Raw genomic sequence first — 26,295 nt, forward strand, 5'->3', positions numbered from 1 at the left:
GATCCCTCTGCTTACAAATTCGTCTTTAGAAGTGTTCTTGCTCACTGCTGGGAGTGTCTACAGGTTCTTTGAGGAGGTAATTAAAGTTAGGGTTCAGGGATTGACCTAACCCATTATGATTCATGGCTTTACAAGGACAAAGTCAGGTCTAGGAGACAGAATGCAGACAGAAGGCCTCAGAGCAAGGAGGTGGCTATTTGCAAGCTGAGGAAGGAAAGATTTTTTTTTTCATTCCTAGAAAAACAAAACAATAACCCCCGCAACCCCCCCCACACACAAAAACAAAAACAGCCTACATCTTCATCATGGACTTCCAGCTTTAAGAACTGTGAGATAATAAATCATTTAGGTTATGTTTTTTTCTTTTGTGGTAATGGGGATGAAACCCAGATTCTTGTGCTTGCTATATACCAACCCTAAATTATGTAACTTATGCTATTGAATAAATTCTGTTACTGAAGACACCCCATTTGTGGTATTATGGTAGTTTTCAAAACTCAATATAAAAACATAAAAAGACTGGGGCTGGGGAGGTGGCTCAGTGGCTAAGAGCACTGACTGCTCTTCCAGAGGACCTGGGATTGATTCCCAGCAACTACATGGTGGCTCACAACCATCCATAATCCATAACAGGATCTGATGCCCTCTTCCTGTGTGTCTGAAGACAGTGACAGTGTATTCATATACATAAAATAAATCTTTTTTTAAAAAAAATTTTTTTTTTGTCAAAACTTTTCTTCCCTCAGGACGTTGTCACATACACCTATAATCCCAGAACACCCAAAATGGAAGCTGAAGGATTGGTGCAGATTCAAGGCTAGGCCTGTCTACATGGCACGGTCCAGGCTAGCCAAGGTTACATATTGAGGCCCTGTCTCATAAAATGCTAATGCTGCCAGGCCACTGCAACACATGCCTTTAAACCCAGCACTCGGAGGCAGGGGAAGGCAGATCTTTGAGTATAAGGCCAGCCTGGTCAACAAAGCAAGTTCCAGGACAGCCAGGGCTACACAGAGAAACCCTGTTTCAAAGACCAAAACCAAACAACAACAAAACTAAAGCAAAACCTCGTGTTAGGCTAACGTCAGTTGTCCTCAGTTTTGTAAATGGTATCAGTTATTCAGCCAGTTGCTGAGTGGTAAAGCTTCTAGTAGCCTCGCCAGTCTCTTAAAACCACCCAGTGCAACCCTGTTAAGCCCATCCACAAAGCAAGGGGTTCTTGTTTGTTTTTCGAGACAGGGTTTCCCTGTGTAGCCCTGGCTGTCCTGGAACTCACTCTGTAGACCAGGCTGGCCTCGAACTCAGAAATCCACCTGCCTCTGCCTTCCAAGTGCTGGGATTAAAGGTGTGTGCCACCACTGCTGGGCAAAGCAAGTTTTTAACCTGTTTGCTTTTGCTTTTGCTATCCATTTTATTTTATGAAGAAATACTTTCAGAGATTCAAAAAAGTAAAAAAAGTCAAGAGGTGAAGTCAGTAAGCTGGGTGTCTTGACTCCAGGGGCCCTCAGTTTTATTGCTAAGTCTTATTTTATTAGTGTGTCTGTGAGTATGCGTCGTGTGCCTACCCCAGGTCTTGGGAGTTGAACTCCAGTCCTCTCTGGAAGCGTGAACACACTCTTCCTTAGCTGCTGATACCATCGACGTCTAGTGGATCTGAAAGCCCAGTGTCTTGGTCTCAGCTTCTCCTCCTGTAATATTCCACAAAATGGAATGAAACCTACTTCCAAAATATTTTCTTGGTCTGAATTCTGAATCTGCGGTCTCTTTGGCATCTTCCAGAAAGCTGAAGGTAGCTGGTCTCATCTGTAGTAAAGGATGCAGAAGTTCCTAGAATGTACACACAGTTGCCTCTAGGTCTAGGGCAGAGGTTGAATCTTGGTCCATGGCTACCTCCAGACTCCTGGCTAAGACCACCTTATCACAAATGCCTGGATCCACAGTCAACCCCAGGCCACGGATTCTAATGGCTCACTAGCTGATTCCATAGATTGTCACAGGCTGATTCTAGCAAGACACTTGCAGATTCTAGTCAGTCACTGACCACACCAAACAGGTGTCAGGGACCTTGCAGGGTGTGGTTCTTCGGTGAGGACAGGGGCAGCAGGTGAGCAGGCAGAAGATAGAAAGCAAATTGACTTCAACCTTCTTCACACAATCTCTGTTCCTGCTGTTTTGGCCTCCACCACTACTAACGTCCATTTGGATCACTGCAAAAGGGTGACAACAATCTCCATCACCTCTCCCTATCTTAACAACGGTTCTGTTCCACACCAGATGTTCCTTTTTTCCCTTAGCTCCTCTGGTTGCAACATTCTTATCTTTCCTTGGCATGAATTTCTTGCTCATGCCCTACTTGATTGACTTTCTGTCTGAATTACACCTTCTACCTACCTCCAACCATGTCTACTGTCGCCGTGCTTGACCTACAACAACCTTCTTTCAGTTCCTTGGAAACATCAAGTTCTTTCCAACCTCAGTGGCTTCAGTCAAGATCAGGAGACCGTTTTGGTTTTCTCATTTCTTCCTAGGGATGGATTTTTACCTATCTATCTCTTGACTCTGAGACTCATATATGCCTGTGAGACCCATGTATGCCTGTGAGATTCACGTATGTTTGTGAAACTCATGTATGTCTGTGAGACTCATGTATGCCTGTGAGACTCAGGTACACCACTGAGTGTAGCTGAGGATGACCATGAACTCCTTATTCTATTGCTTCTACCTCACAAGTCATTCCTATTCCTTCATTTTCCTTTTTCCTCCCAGGTTTATTTTATGGGTATGTTTTGCCTGACATCGGACACCCTAGAACTGGGGTTACAGATGCTGTGAGTCACCATATGGGTGGTGGGAACTGAACTCAGGTTTCTGCAAGAGCAACAAGCAGTCTTAACCACGGGGAACCACCTCTCTGGCCCCTCAGATTTCATCTTTAAAAGCAACTCCTCCATGGAGACTTTCACTGTCCATCCTATATCAAGGATTCCAAGTCCTCTCCTGTTTGATGGTAGTCCTGACAGAAAAATGAGGTCTTGTCTCAAAAAAACAAAACGACTATGAAAGAATTAAGCAATGAGAAAGTTTGTGAGTGCTCTCACATTTCAACGCTGAAACTATGCTTTCTTTTAAGTATTTTACCATTTTATACTGCAATGCCAGGGAAGGGTTGAATCTCCCCCACCCCACCCCCAAACAGACAGGAACTGATCTGGTGTAACTCACAGCATCACAGCAGGGTCTTTATTCTGTTTGAGCTAGCTCGGTCCCCTCCAACGCAGGGCAGGTTTGGTGGTGGAGAAGCCCTGTATATCTATTGGGGCAAGACTTTATAGTAGGCAGGAAGGTGGGAGGGGGAGTGTTTAAGTATCTAATTGGGAAGCTCCCGTGGCCTTTAACATAATTGCCTGGTGCTGGGAGTCCTATCATAAACTTAGTTTCTGCTCCCCTCCGCATTGGTGGTTGTTAGGCGGGGGGGGGGGGGGGGCTTGTAACCTGGGGGTGCAGGTTTGCTGGGGGAATAACCTGGAGACCCTGGTCTTGTTGGGGGTTAGGCTAGAAACTGGAGCTAGATTCAGGTTTTGTTGGGGGTGGGGCAACTTGGAAACTAATGTTAGGTACCAGCCTGTTAGATTACCTGAGTTCAAACTTAGGTCAGGTTCTCCAAAATGGAGTTGCAATACTTCTTTTACATACTGTAGTAGTCTGCGATCTGAACCTCAGGGCACCTATGTGATCTTACTGGGAAATAAGATCTTTGTAGATACAATGACGTTAAGACAACCAACGAGTTCATAATGCATTGATGTGGGCCCTGATCCAGTCGCTGGCATCCTTAGAGAAGGGAAAACTTGAATACAGACATTCAAGGGAAAACATCAAGTGTAAGGTGGAAGAAGGAATCAGGGTGATCTACTTCCACATGGCTTGCCAAGGACCTGTGGCAATCACCAGAAGCCAGGAGAGAAACATGGGGAAAAAAATTCTCCCCTTAAAACCAGAGGGAATCAACCCGTGGCTGTCTTTTAGGCTCTGACTGCTAGAATGGGAGACAATTTTATATTGTTTTAAGAGACTTGATTTGGGGTAATTTGTTGTAGTCCAGGAAATTAATTTACATAGACCAATCTGTAACTGTTAGCATTCTGTCTAAACTCTACCCCACAGCTACCTGGGATTAAAGTGCTGGCATTAAAGGCGTGCACCACCACGCCCGGCTACTTCTTTATCTTTTTTATAAACACATCAGTAACCATCTCCTAATCTGAAGCAATTTTTCAATAAAAACAAGCAACCAACTCAGCCTACTGTGATTGACTACAGATTAACATTCACACCAAAATATCAGGCTCTAGTATGGTTGGTATAAGCCAGGTGCTATGGCCTACGCCTGCAATCTCAACCATTCTGAAGGGAGGGTCCACAAGTTTGAAGACAGCAGAACTTAGCTTGGCTGAAGTACCCAGTAAAGCCATAATACTGTGTAAAAGTAACTACTATACAATTTCAAAACTGCGTTTCGAGGTCTCTTGTTTTAAATGAGGCTGTCATTTTATTTATACCTATCCTCTGCTGGTCTTGTATTTCCTTCACTCTAAGCTAGCAGTACAGTTGTTTTGCATGGGAATACTCCCCCCCACACACACACCCTGCACCCCCTTCTTCACGATAGACACACACTCAGAGATTGATAGCTACGGGATTTCCTCCAAAGGATAAAGAGGGCATGGAACCTCTGTTTAAAAGGTTAAAATGTCAGCAAGCTACTCCATGCTTTTGGTCTTGGCGTCTTACCGAGCAAATCTTTTTTTCTTGTTCCAACAAATTGTCCTCCATTCACTCACTGGGTCCTTTTTTGAGACACAACAGACAGATTTAGTATCAAGATGATGTTAAAATTGGCCTGTGAAATCTGGATTTAGTTTTCATGAAGCAGGAACTGTAGCTGTAAGCCCTGTTTTTCTCTGAGTGTAAGAGTTTGGGTAATTTAACCTCATATCTTCCAAGGAGTTAGCTGAAAACGTGAGCCAACACTGTTCCGGAACCTGAAGCAAGGACGTTGACATTTAGTAAGATTAGGCTAAGCCATTGCTCCATTGCTATCATATAGTTTACATGTTCAAATTTGGCTCAGGTGAGCTTAAGGGTTTAAAATGAGCCATCGGCTTTTCTAACCACATTTGTAATGGTTTCGTCTGCTACCTCAAAACCAAAATTAGGAAAGGTGGAATAAAATTATGAAAAAGCTAAAACCCTCCAAGCAGAAAGACAAACCAAAGTGAAATTTTCACTAAGTAGCCCTTGACAACGCCGAAACATTGTTAAAAACACACCGACAACAACTACAACAACAAAAAAAATAGAAGAAGAAAGAATTTGACAGCTTCCAGTCCTAACCGGCTGCATTAGCGTCTGAGAGCTGGGAACCGCAACACTGCGCAGGCTCCTGGGTCAGAAGAACCCTCAGAGGTCTCCCGCGCAGGCGCCCGAATGGGGAAGTGGGCGGGGTCGCGCATGCTCCGCGGCTCACTTCCGGCCAGCCCCTCCCCCTGCCCCCTCCCCCGCGAAACCACCGCCCCTCTCCCTTGTCGCCAGCCTCTCCCCTTGTCGCCAGCCTCTCCCTTGTCGCCAGCCTCTCTCTCGGCTCTCTCCACCCCTCGTGGTCTCCGCCCTGCTCGCCGCCAGCCCTTCCCCTCCCGCTCCATCCGGGTCGCTGACGGCTGTCTCTCGGGCCGGAGAGTGCTGGCGGCAGCGTTTCTCGGAGGAGCCTGGGAAAGTTTCCCGGGCGAGCCGGGCAGCGGAGGCAGCGGAGCTGCGGCCGGGGACGCCGGAGGAGCCGTGGTCATCGGCGCGGCCGGCTGAAGGAGGAAGGTCTCGGGAGCTGGAGAGCCGCCCAGAGGTCCAGGGAGCGTCCGTCCTCCATCGCCTAGGGGCTCTCCCTGCCCTGAGAGACCCGGTGAATCGTTGCCCCCGTGGGTTCGGGGTAGTGTGACGGAGGCGAGCTCCGCTGGGGCCTTGGGGAAGGGCGCCCGCGTCCTCAGCGTTTCCCGGGGCCGGAGTGGTGTACCGCCCTCGGGGAAAGGATCTCCCTGGGGCCGAGGCCGTGGGGGCTGAGCGCGGTGGGGTGGACCCTCTCCCCGGCTCGCCCGTGGGTAGCTGCGGGAGTGTGACTGGCCGACCCGTGAGGCTGGGGTGTGCAGACCATTCCTCTGCCCCCGAGCCGCGGGAGCTGATCGTGAGGTGCATGGTCAGGGAAAGAGGAAACCAAACTGCCTTGCTTTCTCCTACCTGTTGCTGGCGAGAGAACGTCTTTCCAATACTGGTTCTGACTTTTGGAGGAAAAAAAAAAAAAGGGTACCCAAACGAAGCGCATTGAAAATCGGAGATATGTTCATGTCTCATGCTAGCCTTGAAAACAGAGAGAGAGATGCGGAAAGACAATGCAGAACTCTCTGGAACTTTCGAGTTTTGGTGTCCCAAAGGGATGAAATCAAACTTGTGCTGATGGGAGTGGAGTGAGGCAGCTTCGGCACTTTCTAAATAAACATAAATGCAGGGAAATTATGTTTTGAAACCTCAGATTCAGCGTAATGAATTGAGTGATTTTGAACAGCAAGGATAAGACTGACTTCTATTAATGCTTCTTAATGCATCGTGCTTTTTAAAGAAAAGTGAAGGTTTTTTTTTTTTTATGGTAATGGAGGATTCCCTCACTTGTTTGTGCACCATGTGTGCCCGTAGTGCAGGAGGCCAGTAGAGGGCGCAGGATTGATTCCCTGGGATGAGTTAAACACAGAGAGCAGCCATGTGGGTGCTGGGAATTGAATCAGGATCCTTTAAAAGAGCTCTCAGCCCCGTATGTATGTCTTTCAAGCATAGAAGTTATATAGATTTTCCTATCAAAAGTTAACCCCGTCCCCAGCCCGGTCTTGTTTGAAAAAAAAAAAAAAATCAGCAGTCCTGTGATTGTTTTTCATCTTCAAGTAATTTTCCTAGAGGTATGTATTATAATCACATTGATGGCCGGGTGTGGTGGTGCACGCCTTTAATCCCAGCACTCCAGAGGCAGAGGCAGAGGCAGGCGGATTTCTGAGTTTGAGGCCAGCCTGGTCTACAAAGTGAGTTCTAGGACAGCCAGGGCTATACAGAGAAAGCCTGTCTCGAAAAACAAAAACAAAAGCAACAACAACAACAACAAAATCACATTGGTTTGGTTTTAAAATTAAATTAGTAGAGAGGGTTCGACACTAGCATTTTGACTTATAAAATGGAGTCGATTGTTTGAAATTACAACTTGATAATTTCTAATTTTGTAAATAGCTTATTAGTATAAATAATGAGATAGTTTAAATTGTTATTTTTATTCTAACGTTCCATTATTGGTTTTATTTATGTTACAGATAAGAACTTCAGTTTTCTGTTCATGTGGAGGTAGGTATCAGATTGTGGAATTCTGTGGGCTATGGGAGACTGCAAGATTATGTTTCTGCAGTTGGCTGAACACTTGCTTGTTTGGGCATTGGACACATGCCTTATTTACTGTTCTCCTTAGATGTATTCAGAGGCGAAAACCTAATTTCACTAGAGTATTTATATAAGAGAGTTAAAGCCAGGTACTGTTAACCTTTGCAAAGAATAGTGGAAGGTGATGTCCTTTCCTAAACATTTGTATATGATCCATTAAAAATGCGAACTGAACTGTAACCCTGAAGCATATTATAAATATTAAACAACTGCAGCCCTCAGTTTAGCTTAACACTTGGTAAGAGAGCAGCTTTCTTTGAAGTCTTACTAACCTTTGTTTTTCTCCTCAGACATAGGGTACCTCCAAATTTCCAGTGTTTCAGAAGGGACTTTTGTATTGAAACTGGAAGACCAAAGTCATTACAAGCATGTTGTGCTGGGGAAATGCATCCTATGGACAACTAGGTTTGGGTGGAATTGATGAAGAAATTGTACTAGAGCCCAGGAAAAGTGACTTTTTCGTGAATAAAAAGGTCCGAGATGTAGGCTGTGGACTCAGGCATACTGTGTTCATCCTGGATGACGGGACTGTGTACACATGTGGATGTAATGATCTAGGACAGCTAGGTCATGAAAAGTCCAGAAAGAAACCAGGTACGGGACATTTCTCTATTTCTAATAATTGATCATTTATTTTACTCTTGAAATAGTGTTTTATATGACCTCTGTAAATCCTAAACTTACAGGCTTTTTCAAGATTTAAAAGCAAAGTAAGAGTTAAAAACATACTCTTGACCTTCCCACACTTTTTTTTTTTTTTTTTTTGGTTTTTCGAGACAGGGTTTCTCTGTATAGCCTTGGCTGTCCTGGAACTCACTCTGTAGACCAGGCTGGGCTCAAACTCAGAAATTCGCCTGCCTCTGCCTTCCAAGTGCTGGGATTAAAGGCTTGTGCCACCACGCCGGCTCCCACACTTCTTAAGAAGTAAAGTGGTTTGTGTGTGTGGGGGTTGTTTGTTTGTTTGTTTTTATTTATTACTACTAGTGGTTGAAACAGTAACAAAAAACCCTAGACTTCAGTGTTTGTTTCTTTTATATTGACTATAAAGTTATCAAAATCTTTAATAAGTTCATCTACCTTGAACAGATTTTGAATTCCTAATTTGTTTTCTGTGATGATTCTGTACTCATGGGGGGATGGTAAAAGCTTTTTATTTTCATTTACTTGTATAAATTATAATTATACCATTTTATCCCCCATTATACTTTAGGTATGTAATGTTTGTTTTGCTTAGTTAGAAATACTGTTTAATCCCCTAGTTGCTGCTTCCACGTTTTCAGTGCTAGCTTTTAAAGGGTTGTGAATGCCAGGTCTGACTATGGAGAGAGATCTAAGCTCAATGTAAAATAATTTATCAGGTAATAAGCGTTGGAAACATTTGGTCAGATTTCATGGTGTTTTTCTGGATGTTGTTATTTAAAATTGGGTAGTAACACATTTGAGGTGGGATTGTTGCTATCTTGCTCTTAGTTGTGATAACCCAAAGCTTCTACAGGAAGATGGTAAATTCAGGAGAGAAAGCTGCCCTGCTGTTTGTCACAGTAACTTAGGCATTCCCTGTGGCAGTTCTGTTCTCTGTTATCCCATTGTAGGAGGTGTTTGGTTGGTTGGTTGTTTTTCTTTTTGTTTTTTGTTTTATTTTTTGTTTCTGGTGGTCTTGTTTTGAGAGATCAACGTAGGTAATTAAATACCTAATACTCTTAGTTTGCAGAGACTGTACCTTTTATTCTTTGTGGGTAGGATCTTAATCTCTTCTCATAACATGTAATTTATTACCTCATGATATGTAACTTGATTTTAATGAGAGCGTTTCCTTAATAAAATAGGTCTAATTACTGTAGAATTCAAAGTAAATGAATTTTCTTGTATTACTTTTCATGAAAGAATCTCTTAAAATGATCATACCAGATTTTCATAATCTTGGGCATTGGGGTGGTTGTGGGTGGTAATTTACTATCTGTACATTTTGCTTACGTGGGAATGCTATGGCAGGTTGAGGTTTTCATGGTGTTGGAACTACATAGTAGGTGTAGGAGTTGCCAGTGTGCTTACTGTAACTCACTGAGGTTTAGGGATTTTAAATGTTACTTTAATGTTTAGATCAGAGCCCTCCTGCTCCCCCGTCCCCCACCTCCACATGTACCAGTAGGAAGTATAACTTAAACTGCATGGATGTGTTTGGGGAAAGCTGAGTGCGTTTTGGTCTTGTTGACATTGTGATGGCTGTATTGTGACATCTCTGTCTTCTGTGAATTCATCCTGGAAGCATTATTTAGTAATGCAAAGTTGAAGAGTGTGCTTCCACTTTAGATTGACTCATTGATGTTCAGGACATATAAAACAGTCCCTAGAAAAGGAAAAAGGAAAGAATAAAGAGCTTTGTTTTTCAGAGATTTAGAGTTTCAGTGGGGAGTTAAGACATACATAAATGGAAGGAACTGAAGAGAATTGAAATTTTCCATATTACATGTATTTCAAGCCTTGGGAATTTGAATGATGAGAAAGATATGTGATTGAAAGGAATAATGGTTTAAGTTTAAATCTGTCCGTAGTTGTGTGAATAGCTAGTAAATGAGTCTGGTGCTATAGAATTTTATAAAAGGGGTTAGTGGGGGAGCAGGAGGGCTCTGATCTAACCAAAAGCCCTGGTTCTCTCATACCTTGAAGTGTAGCTAGGCTACAGAGATGAAAGAAGAGGAACTCAAGGAGGTATGATTGCTCCGACAGGATTTCAGCTTTCAACCTCAGTTTTTGTTTCAAGTACATGACTGGTAAACTTTAATAATGTTTTAAGTAAAGTTCTCTTTGGAATATTCTTCAGTGTTTTAAATGTGCTTTTCTCCCGTTCCTTTTATAAATTGCTAAATTTGAGGGGTGAGTTTAAAGATAAGGAATCGTTAGAACTTATTTAATTGGTTTGAAAGACTTGATAATTGACCAGTCTTGTTATGTCTGAGTCACAGGCGGTCTTTTATCAGAGCTTTACTTAAGTCTACAAAGAAAGTACAGAAAAACCAAGAATTATTTCTTTATGTAGACTGGCTTTATAACCATAGCAAATAGTTGTAATGAAGGAGCAGAATTTAGCATCATTAAGGACTAGTTACTCAAGTCACGTGGCTTACTGTAGGAGTTGGCCTTGCTGTTTAGTAGTTCGAACCTGTAACCTTTTGGGAAAGTTTTCCATTCTGGATATTTTAGGAATCATGAACACCACTTTCTGACACCCTTACTGACTTCTTTTATTATACCAAGAGTGTGGGTTAAGACCATGTGCATCTCTGGTCTCTTACATAGGTATGAACCTCTGGCTGTCCTTGAACTTGCTATATAGACTAGGCTTGCCTCCAATTTAGCAGAGATCTGCCTGCCTTTGCCTTCTGTGTGTTCGGATTAAAGAAAGGATACCACAGTACCTATCTTACTTAGAGACCTTTCTAAATTAGTGCTAGAAAAATGAATGTCTTTTTCACCTTCATGTATTTTTTTTTCCTACATAAGAACTTCTAAATACTTCTTAAAGCTAGTTTCTCGGTTTCTTGGTTCATAGCTTACAAATAAATACATTTATTCAGTGTGTTCTATCTGTCCATTTAAATGAATTGTTTTATTCACATACTTCTAGATTCACTTAGGAAGATTTAAAAGTAACTTATTAAAAGTATATTTTTCCTAACAGGGATATTTACTAATAATATATTTAGTTATAACTTGATGTGTTTTTACTCATTTCACAATAGAAGTAATGCTAAGCTATTTTATGATTTTAAATGATGCTATAATTTTATTAAAGTGTGTTTCGTTAGCTTTCTGTGGTTCTCCAAGTTCTTTCAAATGGAGTATCTCATTGATGCTTGCACACTACCTGCTGTTAATCATCCCGGCGAAAGCATTTTGGTCACAGCAGTAGCTACTTGCTTACCTTTCTTTTCTTTTTTCTTTTTTTTTTTCTTTTTTTCTGAGACAGGGTTTCTCTGTGTAGCCCTCTGCTGTCCTGGAACTCACTCTGTAGACCAGGCTGGCCTCGAACTCAGAAATCTGACTGCCTCTGCCTCCTAAGTGCTGGGATTAAAGGTGTATGCCACCAAGCCCAGCTTTTTGCTTCCCTTTCTTGACTCCTCATATTCTGACCTATTCTTTCTGTTCATAAAACATAAGTGAAATGTCCTTTTATATACAGTTGGATTTTTAAAAATTAGTGTAGGAAATATATAAATATGGTAAATTATTTGCAGATTAGAATACTAAATTATCTCACATATTTTTTATTTTACCAAGACATACAAGATTGAAGCTCAATGGTTTTTTTTTTTTTGTTTTGTTTTGTTTTGTTTTGTTTTTCGAGACAGGGTTTCTCTGTGTAGCCCTGGCTATCCCGGATCTCACTTTGTAGACCAGGCTAGCCTCAAACTCAGAAATCCGCCTGCCTCTGCCTCCCGAGTGCTGGGATTAAAGGCATGCGCCACCATGCCCGGCTTCAGTGGGTTTTATAAGTCTTAGTTTTCATAATACCTTCTAAGGAAGAGAAAGATGTCAGTTATACAAAGACTTGGAAAAAAGAATGACCTAGTCAGGATGTCAGACATGGCTTTGAGCACTCTGAGAAAGATCAGTGCCCAGGAATCCCAGCGCAGCTGTAGGGGAAAGTCACAGTACAAACAGATGCTACTGTTAGAGAGATGTATAATAATACTTTACTTTGTGTAGGACCCCACAGCTGAGGGATCTCAAGAGCATTACAATAGTTCATGGTTCCTTTCAAAATGCTTGTGATACAAATTGCAAGAATTATCTTAGGGGATAAGTTTTTGGAGAAATGGTAGCACAAGTTGGTAAGTAACTTGTCAAACAGCAGGTAGCTGGTGAAGAGCTATAGATTGAATCTGAAAGCTTAACCCTACCAGTCTCCTCCTTTATTCACTAAATTGTGCTTATGTTTAGCCTTATTTACAGTAATACCTTCTGTCGAGGCAGACCAAACACTAATGCAGATTCTTCCTTTGCCATTCTATTAGAGGGCCTGTTGAAGGGAATCAGTATTTCATCACGATTGCATTATGCCACTGTGTGGTAGCAGCAGTATTTTTACTTTTTTGTTATGCTGTAAATCAAACCTAGGGCCTCATACATGCTAAGCAAGCACGCTGACACTCAACTACACCCAACCCCAAGAACATTTAGACAAACAAAGCTCACTTTTCTTATTTCTGTTTTGTTTTATCATAGTCCTTTAATGTCTTGACTGCTGGTCTGTGAGAAGTTTATAGTGATTGTCATGCAGGGTCGGTTGGGTAGCTGGCATTAGAACTTAGGCTACCTAGTTACGCTGTGTCAGGGCTGTCTGTCTCTGGGATGCATTGGTTTATGTTTTATAAAACATGCTCTTTCTCTCTCTTACACACACATACGCACACAGAGACACACACGCGAATGTGGTAGAATTTGGTTTCACAGTTTGGGTGAATACTAAGGAATAACGTTAGATGGCAGCCTGAGAAGTCAGTTTGTATTACTCAGATTTTGTTGTTCTGATAGTGTCTCACTGTGAACCTCTGGTTGGCCGTGAACTTGCTATATAGACTAGGCTTGCCTCCAGTTTAGTAGAGATCTGCCTGCTTCTGCTTTCAGTGTGCTGGGATTAAAGAAAGTACATCACCATTTACTTAGAGACTTCTTAAGGATTCTTAGGTTTCTGTTCTCAGTATTGTGTATATATGTAGCATAATTCTCATACACTCTGTGTTAAAAGTTGTTGTGAAGAAATAAGTGATTCCCATTTTTCTAAACTATAAAGCATATTATTGAACATTGTGACAGTAAACATGATTTGGGTGAGATTGTATAGGATAATGATCAGTAAAAGGAGCCATATACAGTAGCAAGCCTCTGTTCTCTCCTTTCTGTTTCTCTGGACTCACACTTTGCACACTTTGTCGATAGAAAGCAAGGCAATAATACAAACAAGGAAAACAGTGCTGTGTGTAGACAGCATATAAAAATATAAAAAATTTGCTAGTCATGGTGGTGCTCACTTGTAATTTCAACACTGGGTTTACAGCAAAAGGATCAAGAATTGGATACCAGACTATGTTAAATAGAGATACATTCTCTTGTTAGCTGGTCTGGCAGTCTCTGACTGTGGCTTGTCCCTTCTGCAAGCCCGTGTGTCAGCACTCCTGGAAGACCAGTTCTCTAGGGAGGAATTTGGGTATGGAGAGTTGGCATAGGGTAAGCTCTGGGGTGCAGACAGAAACCGGAAGGATCCTGTCCCCAGCTGTTCCTTGGTTCCTGTGTCCTTATGGCTCTGGGTGGATCCCTCAAAGCAGAAGTTGTGGTCTTACCTGTGTTACTCACAGGTGTGTTTCACTTGGGAGACCAGTTCTCTCCTGGCAGTATTTGGAGCTCTGTCACAGGATCAGCCTAAAGATAAATTCTCACCAACAAAATTCAAAACATTTGCTCTAGTTATAAAAGGGGAATTTCCTAACCATTAGTACTGCTAAAATTTTATTTATCTGGACTTAATCTTCTTATTTTTTATTCTTAAGCCCCCCCCCCTTTTTTTTTTTTTTTGGTTTTTCGAGACAGGGTTTCTCTGTGTAGCCCAGGCTGTCCTGGAGCTCTGTAGACCAGGCTGGCCTCGAACTCAGAAATTTGCCTGCCTCTGCCTCCCAAGTGCTGGGATTGAAGGCGTGCACAGCACGCCCGGCTTCTTAAGACTCTTTAGTTTTTTTATGTTTTCTACATACTATTCAAAACTAATACTTCTTTCTTTTCTTACTGTAATTTGAAGTGCTGGAGAGAGAGCCCAGGGTCTAATATATACCATACTAATATGTAAGTATACAGCATTCTGCCACTGTCCTATACCCCAGGTCCTCGATCCTTTATCAGTATATAGGTTTAGACCGATTTGTTCCTTTTTTATACAGTTCTGAACTATGGTTTTAGTTTTTTTTTAATATTTTTTTCTGGTTAGAAAGTAGTACACATTCTTGGTGGAAAAATTGACAAGTCTAAGAAGGCAACAATCAGTGTAATGACGTCTTGCAAAAGTATTCTCTTTTGCATACTTATGTTTCTGACTACAAATTAGGAATGTGTTTTTCTCAACCTGTTTTCAGTGATAGTTAAATAATTATTTTCTATATTAAAATTTTTTGAGGGGCTGGAGTGATAGCCTACCCTTTAAGTGTACCTGGCTGCTCTTCTAGAGGACCATCTGTAACTTCAGTTCCCTAGGTAAATCAGATACCCTCTTCTGGCTTCCTTGGGTAGCCACCTCCTATGGTATGCATGTCATACCCAAACATACATATAGACAAATATTAAAAAAAAATAAAATATTCAAAAAATTTAAAATTGTTGACAAGTGATAATTTAACATTCAAGATTTTTATAACTTTTATTTCCATATCTATATGTCTATACATATTTGCCATGACTGTACATATCAGTTTAGTTCTTGTTTCAAGTGCATATGCTCACAAGAATTTTGTTTGTAAATGAAAGTTCCAAAATACATTCATCTGACAAGCTTCTGAATACAATATAATGAACATCGTTTGAAAGTCTAGTAAGAGCCGGGCAGTGGTGGCGCACGCCTTTAATCCCAGCACTTGGGAGGCAGAGGCAGGTGGATTTCTGAGTTTGAGGCCAGCCTGGTCTACAAAGTGAGTTCCAGGACAGTCAGGGCTATACAGAGAAACCCTGTCTTAAAAAACCAAAAAAAAAAAAAAAAAAAAAAGAAAGAAAGAAAGTCTAGTAAGGAAAAGAAAACAAGACACAAATCATAGGAGTGCAGATAAATATGAGCAGCGCTGTTTACAGAGTAATTGTATGGAATAGTTGCTCATACAGTGCTATTTACAGAGTGACCTACGGAATGGTAGCTCCCACCTATATTCCTCAGACTCAGAGGAGTGCTGGACAGTAGAGTCCAGTCTGATCTAGTTTGGGAATAGTTGGGTGCTGTTTCAGAAATACCTAAGCATAAGGATGGTGATACAACCTTGTGAAACAATGTGGCTTACAGGGGTGCATAGCAGAGGTGAGTAGGAAAGATAGATACTCAATGCTCTTAGAGGAGAGAGTGGGAGGTGCCTTAGAGGGCCAACTAGTTCAAAAGACCAGAGGCAAGTAAGTGTCTACCTAGGGTTTCTGTTGCTGTGAGGAGACACCATGAGGACAACAACTCTTATAAAGGGAAACATTTAATTGGAGCTGGCTTACAGTTTCAGAGGTTTAGTCCATTATTATCATGGTGGGAAGCATGGTGGCATGCAGGCAGACGTGGTGCTGGAGATGGAGCTAAGAGTTCTATGTCCATATCCACGGGCAGCAGAAGAAATTGAGCCACAGTGGGTGTAGCTTGAGCATATGAGACCTCAAAACCCACTCCCACAATGACACATTTACTCCAACAAAGAGACCACACCTACTCCATGAGGTCACACCTCCTAATAGTGCCACTCCCTATGGGCCTGTGGAGACCATTTTCTTTCAAACAACCACAGCAAGTTTAATGCTTTCTAGGGAATGGAAATCTTTTTAACTGGAATGCCTGAGAATAGAGAACATAAAAATTATATACAATCATATATATATATATATATATATATATATATATATATATATACATACATATGTACACATTCATCTGTTCATATATGATGTTCATTATATTGTACTCAGAAGCTTGTCAGATGAATATTTTGGAACTGTCATTTAACAAATATCCTCACAAGCATAGGCACTTGTAAAATGATCTACAACTGTGTTTACAACAGGTCGAACTTTTAATTTGGTTAGTGGGCACTAATTAATTTTTAAAATTTTAATCTATTTTATGTATATGAGTACACTGTCGCTGTCTTCAGACACACTAAAAGATGGCATCTGATCCCATTAGAGATGGTTGTGAGCTACCGTGTGATTTTTGGACATTGAACTCAGAATCTCTGGAAGAGCAGTCAGTGCTCTTAACCACTGAGCCATCTCTTCAGCCTGACATTAAGTTTTTAATGGTAATCACTGGTTTTATCAAGGAAGAATTGAAGGAAGGAGAATTTGGAAAGTAATTAGTTTAATTGTGATAATAGTTCTTTAAAACACAGAAGAGAGATTTGACAGACCAAAGATGGACAGCCTTTGTTAACTAACTTACTGGATGTGAATTAAGAGAGCTAGCCCTGACCCAGGTGGAGTCACTGGTTGGAAATGGGGAATGTGGGGTGATTAGCACTGTTAACTATTTGAAGAGAGAAGTTTTTTTTTTTTTTAAATGAAGAATTTATTTGCTTTTTGTTTGTTTGTTTGTTTTTAAGATTTATTTATTTGTTATATGTAAGTACACTGTAGCTGTCTTCAGACACTCCAGAAGAGAGCATCAGATCTTGTTACGGGTGGTTATGAGCCACCATGTGGTTGCTGGGATTTGAACTCTGGACCTTTGGAAGAACAGTCGGGTGCTCTTAGCCACTGAGCCATCTCACCAGCCCGAGAAGATTTTTATTGTGAATGTGAGAGCAGTATTCAGTGGTCAGTACAGAATCAAAAAAGAGAAAATCGGAACTAAATTCATAAAGTGTTGATTTCCAGTTTTGCTTTTCCTTACATTTATTTAATTTGGTAGTCTGTAAATTTTTCCGTTGTTCCAATGTATCAAATAATAACAAAGTTATTTATTTTGTGGTTAGAATTCAACCTTTTTGGTAACTGTTAAAATTTAAAGTAACTTGTAAACTTAAAGTGTCATAAATGGCTGTCAACTTTATCTGTTTTCTATTTTATTATTTTTGTTCATTTTGAGATGCCTGATACTCATGGCTACCCTCCTGCTTCAGCAAATTCTGAGATTATACGTGTGACCTGTACCCTTAGTTTTGTTTTTTTGAAGTTGAATTTTTATAAGTGATAAAAATGTCTGTTCATCAGGTACCATTTGATAGCTTGATCACTTGAATTTTGTAATAGGCTTATATGCTTATTGCTTAACAAACACAACTCTATCAGTTAGTTTCTGTGTTTGACTCCATGCTTCTTTCTGGGTTACTCATAGTTGAAATAATCATGATTATAAACTGTTGTTGGCATAGGTGAGAGTTCTTTGCTGTACACTGTTTTGTGACGTGAAAATAGTGGGGAGGAGCTAGAGTAAGGCAGAGGTTCTCGGGAGCAGAGGGGGCTGGAGCACCTGAATGCAGCTGGGGGAAGGTGGCCTGCTTTTCTTACTAACTCATAGAAATTTGGGATTTTATTTCCTTTTAATATTGTCATGTAAGCCAGGCAGTGGTGGTGCACATCTTTAGTCCCAGCACTCAGGAGGCAGAGGCAGGCAAATCTCTGAGTTTGAGGCCATCCTGGTTTATCATCCAGAGTGAGTTTCAGGACAGCCAGAGCTACACAGAGAAACCCTGTCTCAAACAAACAAACAAACAGACAGATAAACAACAAAGTGTCAAATTGAATGCAAAACTCAGATTGCTGTCCAGAATTGATCCAAAGTACTTATGAGTTGGTAGATACAGATTTTCTAATCCAGCTGTTTGCTAGTTACTTCCTAACTTAGCAATAGTCATGACCCTGGTGAAACTACAATTACCTTTTTAATAGTTTATTTTAAATTACATCTGTAGACAAGCAGTATGTAGTACAAGTGCTGTCAGATGCCCATGGAGCTGGAGTTACAGGGGCTGTGAGCCACCTGGTGTAGGTTCTGGGACTCAAACTCTGGAAGAGCAGTACTTGCTCTTAACCAACAAGGATAATTATGTAGAAAGCTAGTTTGTTATCTCTGTATGAACATGTGTTTACACATATACTCAGGTGAGCAGTTGAGTAAGTCGGCAAATAGAAATAGGAAGGAAGGCATTTAGAAGTTGAAGTTGATAGGGGTATAGGGAGGAGGGAAAAAACATGGGAAACTTAAAAAAAAAAAGATTCCTCTTTTTTTTTTTCTTTTCTTTTCTTTTTGGTTTTTCAAGTCAGGGTTTCTCTGTGTAGCTCTGGCTGTCCTGGAACTCACTCTGTAGACCAGGCTGGCCTCGAACTCAGAAATCCGCCTGCCTCTGCCTCCCGAGTGCTGAAGAAGAATCTTAATAAACTCTTATTTTACAAATAAAATGCTAATATTCAGAACTAGTAATAGCAACCACCATTGTGTATCATGTCCTGTGGAATCCTTTCAGTATTACCCCATTTATTGTTGTCTGAGAATGAGGCTGCCCTTGAGTTAAGCAGTGATGGGATTACAGGTCTGTGCCACTGTGTTCTGCCTTGTTTTTGTGGGTAAGGAAAATAAGGTGCTCTTCCAAAGGACTGAGTCTGATTTCTTAGCATCCACAGAACTACCTGTAACTGCAGCTCATAGGCCTTTCAGTGCCCTGTTCTGGTCTCAACAGGGACCTATACACACATGGCATATTCATTCATTGTATGTCTGTCCCCCCAACTTCTCACAATTAACACAGTGAAAATAAGTTCAATGACATAATAGAAGAAAACATGCCCTTTATAATAACAGTAAAAAAGATTAATAATTCGGGGTCATTATAAAAATGTGTAAGAGTGTAAGACCTAGATGAAGAATTGAAAGCACTGTGCTTTTTATCTGAAAAGTTCAGTTTCTGGGATACTGCCTATTAGCTGGATTTGTATTGCAACAGCATTTTACGGAGATTAAAAATAACTTTAATGTTTCTTTTGGAAACTGGCAAAATTATAATTTATTCAACCACTGTAATGTAGTGCTATGTAGTTGAGATCTGGTATGGAAGACATCTAATAAACTAGGAAAGACATAACAAGGTATAGAAGAACGTAGGAAGTTAGAGCAATCAAAAGAAGATATCCATTTGTATTGACTTATAGATGTATTCAAACAGGTACTAACAGTAGTTACTGTAGGTGCAGAGGTGGGAGGAAAAACAAGTAGACTGATGAAGGACAGGCTTCGCTTTGTATCTGTTTGGAAATACAGTGTATAAAATGTAGGAATTGAAGAACTTAGATGGAGTCCGGTCTGTTGGTTGTAGGTCTGTTGTTTTGTACATTGCTTATTCTGTGTGTCTTAGTGTTCTGGTCTATTAAATTAGGATAATCATGGTAAGTTCTTGCAGGTTTTGGGGTTAGGATCAAGTGAGAACACATGCATGTGGTGTTGGCATGTGGTGAGGGAATATTCAGTAGATATTTGCTTTTTAAATAAAGAGCTACTAATGGTGCAGTTGGGGAGGGCACACAACTTGTCTGCCTAATACCAACTAGGGGATTAGGTTACTTCACATTTGCCTGATACCTGTTACTTGTCCTTGTGAGAAACTGTCATTCACATATTTGCTTCCAGATAGCCTATCTTTATTATAGCTAAAGTTTAGGCATTCATTCAACAGACAGTTGTTCTTATGTCTTGGCTACACCAAGCACAAAAATACTTCTTTAAAGACCTTATTGCCTTTAATCCCAGCACTCAGGAGGCAGAGGCAGGCGGATTTCTGAGTTCGAGGCCAGCCTGGTCTACAAAGTGAGTTCCAGGACAGCCAGGGCTAAACAGAGAAACCCTGTCTCAAAAAAAACCAAAAAAAAAAAAGACCTTATTGTAACTTTTATTCAAGAACTGTGCTAAAATATTAAACAACCAAAAACCTGTGATGCTATATTAGAACTAGACAAAATGGATGGGGTTCCTTCACCTTCAGATGTAAAAGTTGACTTGGGACAGGGGAGCTATGATACTTCCTCCTGTGAGAAGCACGGAAATGCCACAAGTTAAAGTTGGTGATTTATTATCTTAACTTGTTTGGTGGAGACAAGTGCGCATATGCAGGTTTACATGGAGAGGTCAGTAGACAACCTGCAGGCCTTGGCTTCCTCCTCCCGTTGTGTGTGTAGGTCCTGTGAAGAGAACTCAGCAGACTTAGTGGACAGCCCCCCTTTACCTTGAGGCATCTTGTAGGCCTAACCATTGATTTTACAAACGATTTCATGAGTAATTATGATGTATAGTTGTGTCCTGATATTTTGGAAAATGAGTATTCAAATTACTATTATTTATTCAGGTTTTTAAACATAGCTGAACTGAAATGATGAACTGACCTGTAAGATGTAGAAAAAAAAACATTTATTTGATCATGCCTCTTGTTTCTGAATGTATATTTATTTTCACACCAATATGAATATATTTTTTTTCTTACTTACTATAGAGGAGAAATTTACATGTCAAGAAAATTAAAGCTTTTATTTCCAGTACTCAGGGAGGCAGGGGCAGGGGATTCTCTGGGTTTTAGGACAGCCAGGGCTACAAAGAGAGACCCTGTCTCAAAGAAAACAAAACACAAAGAAAATCAAGGTGTATATGTGTGGAATTACAACAGATACGATTGTGAGAATAGGAGAGGAGTGTTGAAAGTGGAGGTGATTGTGACTTGTTCATCTGTCTGTCTCATTTTCTCCAAAACCACTCCTCATCCCTCTATTATTTGCCCTTTGACCTCACATCTGAGATTCATCTTAGGCTTGTTTCCTTGTTACAGGATCAGTGTTGGCTGTGTTGCCAACATTTGGCATTTAACCCTAACCAGTTATTTTATTTCCTTTGCAAATGGATGTGACCCTTAGCTCATTACTTTAAATCTTAGGCTATTGGTTTCCTTGTGTCGGTACCTGGAAGTCTTTGTGTTGATCTTAGTAAGATCACTTCTGTATCGTGCAGAGTTGTGACCATAGTTTCCTCTGATTCACTCTCTTCTTAAGTCATGGTGAATGTTTCCAAAATGTATTTCATTTTGTCTTTTGAAACCCCAGCTAAAATGAATTTTTTGTAATACCTCTTTGCTCATTCCTATAAAAATTTAAAGAAAAACATTGAAATCCTTAAGTATTTATAAACTATATTCTGAAAATGTTAACAATCTTGCTCTCTCTCTCTCTCTCTCTCTCTCTCTATATATATATATATATATATATATATATGTATATGTATATGTATATATATATGTGTGTGTGTGTATTGCTTATTTGTGCCAGGAGGATGTTGTATAACTCACATAGTAAGACTCTCAAACAGTAACATCAAGAAAATCAGAATTATTCACCAATCCCAAAGTGACTAATATCCTTATTTTTAAAAGTAGGAATTAAAAAAAACCCCAAAGTTTTGTGTTTTGTATATTTATAAAATAAAATTCAGTTGTTTGGTGATTAAGGGAGGAGGGGAGAAAAGCACAGATAACTAGAGTTGATAGTTTAGTTTGCAGTTCTTCTCTGTATAAAAGTTTGGACTATCTGGTACTGTTTTTTAAGTAAAAATGGAATTCTGTATGTGGTAGTGAAGGAGACAGGGTTTCTGAAAACCCAGGCTGGAGAATGACCTTGAACCCTTGATCCTTTCAAGTTCTGGGATTACACCACCTAAAATTAAAAATACAAGGATTTTGATTATGTTCTTTACCCTCCCCCCCCCAATATCTTCCCCAGTTTCCCACCCAACTTTATGTTAAACAGCATCCCTTCCCCATCAAGCAAACAAAAGGAATAATAAAATAACATGGATGCAAAAGCCATGAAGTCAGTTTTGTGCTGTCAAAGTACTACTGGCCATGGGACCTGCCCTGGAGTGTGGTTGATACACCCGATGAACCCTCCATTAGAGAAAACGGATTTTCCCTTTCACCACAGATAGCTTCTTGATTGGGGTGGACTTTTTATTCAGTTTCTCTTCTCTATGTTGGGGTTTTCTCTGGTCTGAAGTAATTCTCGTGAGTCCTGTCACAGTATCAAGTTCATCAGTCCTATTGTGTCTGGAGGACTACTTTCTTGGAGAGTTACCCACCAAGTCTGGCTCTTAATACCTGTCTGTCTCTTTTGCATGGATTCCTGAGCCTGGGGGGGACAGCTTTGATAAAGATACTCTGTTTAGAGCTGAGTGCTCCAAAGACTCTCACTCTGCCCATTGTCCAGATGTGAGTCTTGGTGTTAATTACCAAGAAGCAGCTTCTCTGATGAGGGCTGAGTGATGTCCTCTATGGATATAGCAATACTCATAGTCATTCAGGGTTGTTTTATTGCTATGTTCCTTCAGCAGAATAAAAGCAGTAGGTTTTCTTCTAAAGCCCACAACCTGTCCTCTGGTTGTTGGCCGCTTTTTAGCGATGGATCTTGTCTCATGGAGTGGGCCTTAACTGCAATCAGAGAGTGGTTGGTTACTCCTACAATTTTTGTGCTACTATTGTACCAACTTGCAGGCAGGTCACTGTTGTAGGTCATGGGATTTGTAGCTGGGAAATACTGATTACTTTTCCCCTTCAGTAGCATGCAAAGTACATTTTCTAAGTTCTACATTTGATGTAGGTAACCTGCTGGGTCTCACAGTTTAACAAAAAGAACATGTGGGTCTCTGTCTGTTTCCTGTTTTCAATGTAATTGAAAGCTGACTGCACCTCCACCACAGCCCAGCAGTCACAGGAACACAACATACCTAGCCCTAGCCCTGGGAAAGATCAGAACAGCAAGTGCAGTCTCCACAAGTTACCTATAGTTTTTGCAACATTATAAAATTGGAAATTTATGTGTTTAACACTCCTGAGTTGAGGACTATCTTACTTGTTGTTATTTGGTTGGTTGGTTGGTTGATTTTTTTTTTTTTTTTTTTTTGAGACCTGGACTTCCAATATTATATAACATTGACTGGCCTCGAACTCAGGACAGTCCGTTAGCCTCTCAAGTGTTCAGCATACAGCATTTGCCATCACATCAGCTCTGTTTTTTTTTGTTTTGTTTTGTTGTTTTCTTCTTGATAAAGGGGTTTTTATTATAGCTCATGGTGCCTGGAATTCATAAGTCTCTTGTAGGAGCCTCTGCTGTGCCACTGTGCTCAGTTTCTGATATGTTATTTTTGTTGTCTTAAGATTTATAATTGTTTTCTCTTTTACTCTTTTCTTTGACCTCTTAGTTGTTCAGGAGGAGTATGTTGGTCTAAATAACACTCCCCACCCCCAGACAGAGTCTCTCTTTGTAACCCTGACTAAGACATGTTATATAGACTAGGCTGGCCTAGAACTCCGAGATCTGTCTACTTCTGCCTCCTGAGAGCTAGGACTAAAATCAATCACTATGTCTGTTGTATTTGTCTATTTATCAAGATTGTCTCCTGTTAGTGATTTCTACTTTAATGCTGTTTGTGGTCAAAAATAACACTTTGGTAAGATTTTTGTCTTGTTGAAATTTTTTAAGCCTTATTTTGTGGTTTAACAAAAGAGTGTTCCTTTTGTATTAGATATTAGGACTATTTAGTCTAAGTTAAAGTTCCATCTAGTCAGTTCAGTATTTGCATGGGTGTTTTCTGTCCACTTGATCTATCCATTGTTAAAGGGAAGGGATCAAGTCCCTTACTGCTTTTGGAGTATCTTTTTGCATGTATGTCTTTTTTTTTTTTTTTTTTTAGAGACAGGGTTCTCTGTATAGCCCTGGCTGTCCTGGAACTCACTTTGTAGACCAGGCTGGCCTCGAACGCAGAAATCCGCCTGCCTCTGCCTCCCGAGTGCTGGGATTAAAGGCGTGCGCCACCACCACCCAGCACATGTATGTCTCTTAATACTTACTTGCTTTATATTTAGGTGTTTTGGTGTTAGGTGAATGTTCTGTGGTAATTGATCCTTTATCATCAGATGATGACGATTTAGTCTTGAAAGGGGTTTTGATTTAAAGGTGTTGTTGTTGTTTTTAATCTAATTAAGTATAGCCACAGGTGCTCGTTTTATTGTTTACTTGCAGTCTCTGACAACCTTTGACTCATCTATTCCCCCAGCACAGTAGATAAAATTTGTGTTAAGGGTTAGTTCATGCAGAAGAAAGTTTTATTCATTTTGAAATGTAGTTTGAATTTGCCTTTTTTCCCCTTGGAGTTGAGCCTCTTCGATATTATTAAAGGCTAATGGTTTTTCTGAAAGAAGTTCTTGTCTTTATTCCAGTTTTGATATGAATTACTGATCATTTCCCTAGGGAGTTCCCTTTAAGAATTGGATTGGGCTTGGTGGTGCCCACAATACTCAAGAGATGAGATCAGAATATTGTGGGTTCAAGGTCAACCTAAGCTATATAGTGAGACTCTGCTTCTTTAGTGAATGAGTGAATCAGGAAAGGTATTTCTTTTTCTGAGATGTGTACAACATTTTTCCCCTTCAGTCTTTTTACTTTGATTTATCTTTGTTTTGCTCTAGTAATCTGAATTTTCTTTTTATTTATTTATTTATTTATTACATGTAAGTACACTGTAACTGTCTTCAGACATTCCAGAAGAGGGCATCAGATCTCGTTACGGATGGTTGTGAGCCACCATGTGGTTGCTGGGATTTGAACTCAGGACCTTNNGAAGAGCAGTCGGTGCTCTTTCTCACTGAGCCATCTCACCAGCCCTTTTTTTTTTTTTTTTTTTTTTTTTTAAAAGATTTATTATTATATGTAAGTGCACACTGTAGCTGTCTTCAGACACCCTAGAAGAGGGCGTCAGATCTCATTGCAGATGGTTGTGAGCCACGATGTGGTTGCTGGGATTTGAACTCAGGACCTTTAGAAGAGCAGTCAGTGCTCTTAACCGCTGAGCCATCTCACCAGCCCTGAATTTTCTTAATGGATACATGGGTCTTCTCTTTCCTTCCTGAGCTTATGACTTAAGTATAGCTGTCTTCCAGAATCCTTCCAAATGTGTTTGGAAACCTGAATGAGCAGTTTGTGTTCCTAAGCTGTCTTTTCATGTCTTTATTTTAACCTTTATCACAGTCCTATTTCTTCTATTTCTCTCAGACTTTTGTATTTCAGCAGTTGGAGCACAAACATCTATTTTGATATTAATGTACAGTATTTTGTTAGATACTCATATTACACATTAGAATTTGATGCCTTTGGTTTCATAGCCATTCAAATCCAATTTAAGTGCTCTTAAGTTGTTAATTGGAGAAACAAAGTCTTATTAATTTTTGTATTGTTTTCTTTTGCTATTTTCTTTGAGATTTGTTTTAGTAAGATGATAATAAGCCTCTGTTATTGATAACAGATTTTTTTTTTCTTGTAAGTAAGATTTATAGGACTGTTTGTGTAAGCTAATGATTCTTAGTTTTCTTGATTTTAGAGAAGGGTTATGTTACATCTTGTTATCTTTTGTGTGTATGTGTTTCTGTAATGATTTTATTAAACCATATACAAAATAATACAAAGAGTGAGAAATTGGTGTAATAAACTTCAGTGAGTATACTGGGGCGCCAGCTTGAGGAATTAATCGACTTGCTGGGCAGGTTATTCACACCTGTAATCTTAGCACTTGGGAGGTGGGAGGCAGAGGAAGGAAGATTGCTGCAGGCTTAAGCTGGCCTGACCTACTTAGTAAGGTCAGGTGTACAACAAGGTCTAAAAAATAGGTTGTCCATTCAAGATACTCTAAAGTAAGTACTTAGCGTAGAGTTGTATAGATTCCGGGATGTTATCTAGCACTATCCTCCTACTTAAAAAAAAAAGCAAAATCTTAATCCAGATATAATTTGAAATGTTCTACATGCAGGAATGTCAGTTTGCATGATGCAGTCAGTTTCATTATTGTAGTGTGCTCTCTGGTTGATGGAGTTTGACTTGCTTTTATCATGAGGCTTCTGGTGTATTGAAGATGATAATTTTAGCATTCTTTTTCTTTTTTTCTTTTCTTTTTTTTTTTTTGATTTTTGAGACAGGGTTTCTCTGTATAGCTCTGGCTGTCCTGGAACTCACTTTGTAGACCAGGCTGGCCTC

The 26,295-nt window shown here is 40.2% G+C and overlaps 1 protein-coding gene across 2 annotated transcripts in view; it reads left to right on the forward strand.

Moving 5' to 3' along the window:
• The first annotated feature begins 5,567 nt into the window (after positions 1-5,567).
• Herc4 (HECT and RLD domain containing E3 ubiquitin protein ligase 4) overlaps positions 5,568-26,295 on the forward strand; it is a 74,080-nt gene continuing 53,352 nt past the window's right edge. For both annotated transcript variants that reach the window (XM_021204521.1, XM_021204519.1), the window contains exons 1-3: positions 5,568-5,953; positions 7,398-7,428; positions 7,812-8,115. In XM_021204521.1, coding sequence (XP_021060180.1) covers positions 7,890-8,115 — 226 coding nt within the window. In that variant the 5' untranslated portion in view covers positions 5,568-5,953; positions 7,398-7,428; positions 7,812-7,889. The remainder of the gene's footprint in view (positions 5,954-7,397; positions 7,429-7,811; positions 8,116-26,295) is intronic.

The sequence above is a fragment of the Mus pahari genome, chromosome 9 (genome assembly GCF_900095145.1).
Source record: "Mus pahari chromosome 9, PAHARI_EIJ_v1.1, whole genome shotgun sequence".
NCBI classification, from domain to species: domain Eukaryota; kingdom Metazoa; phylum Chordata; class Mammalia; order Rodentia; family Muridae; genus Mus; species Mus pahari.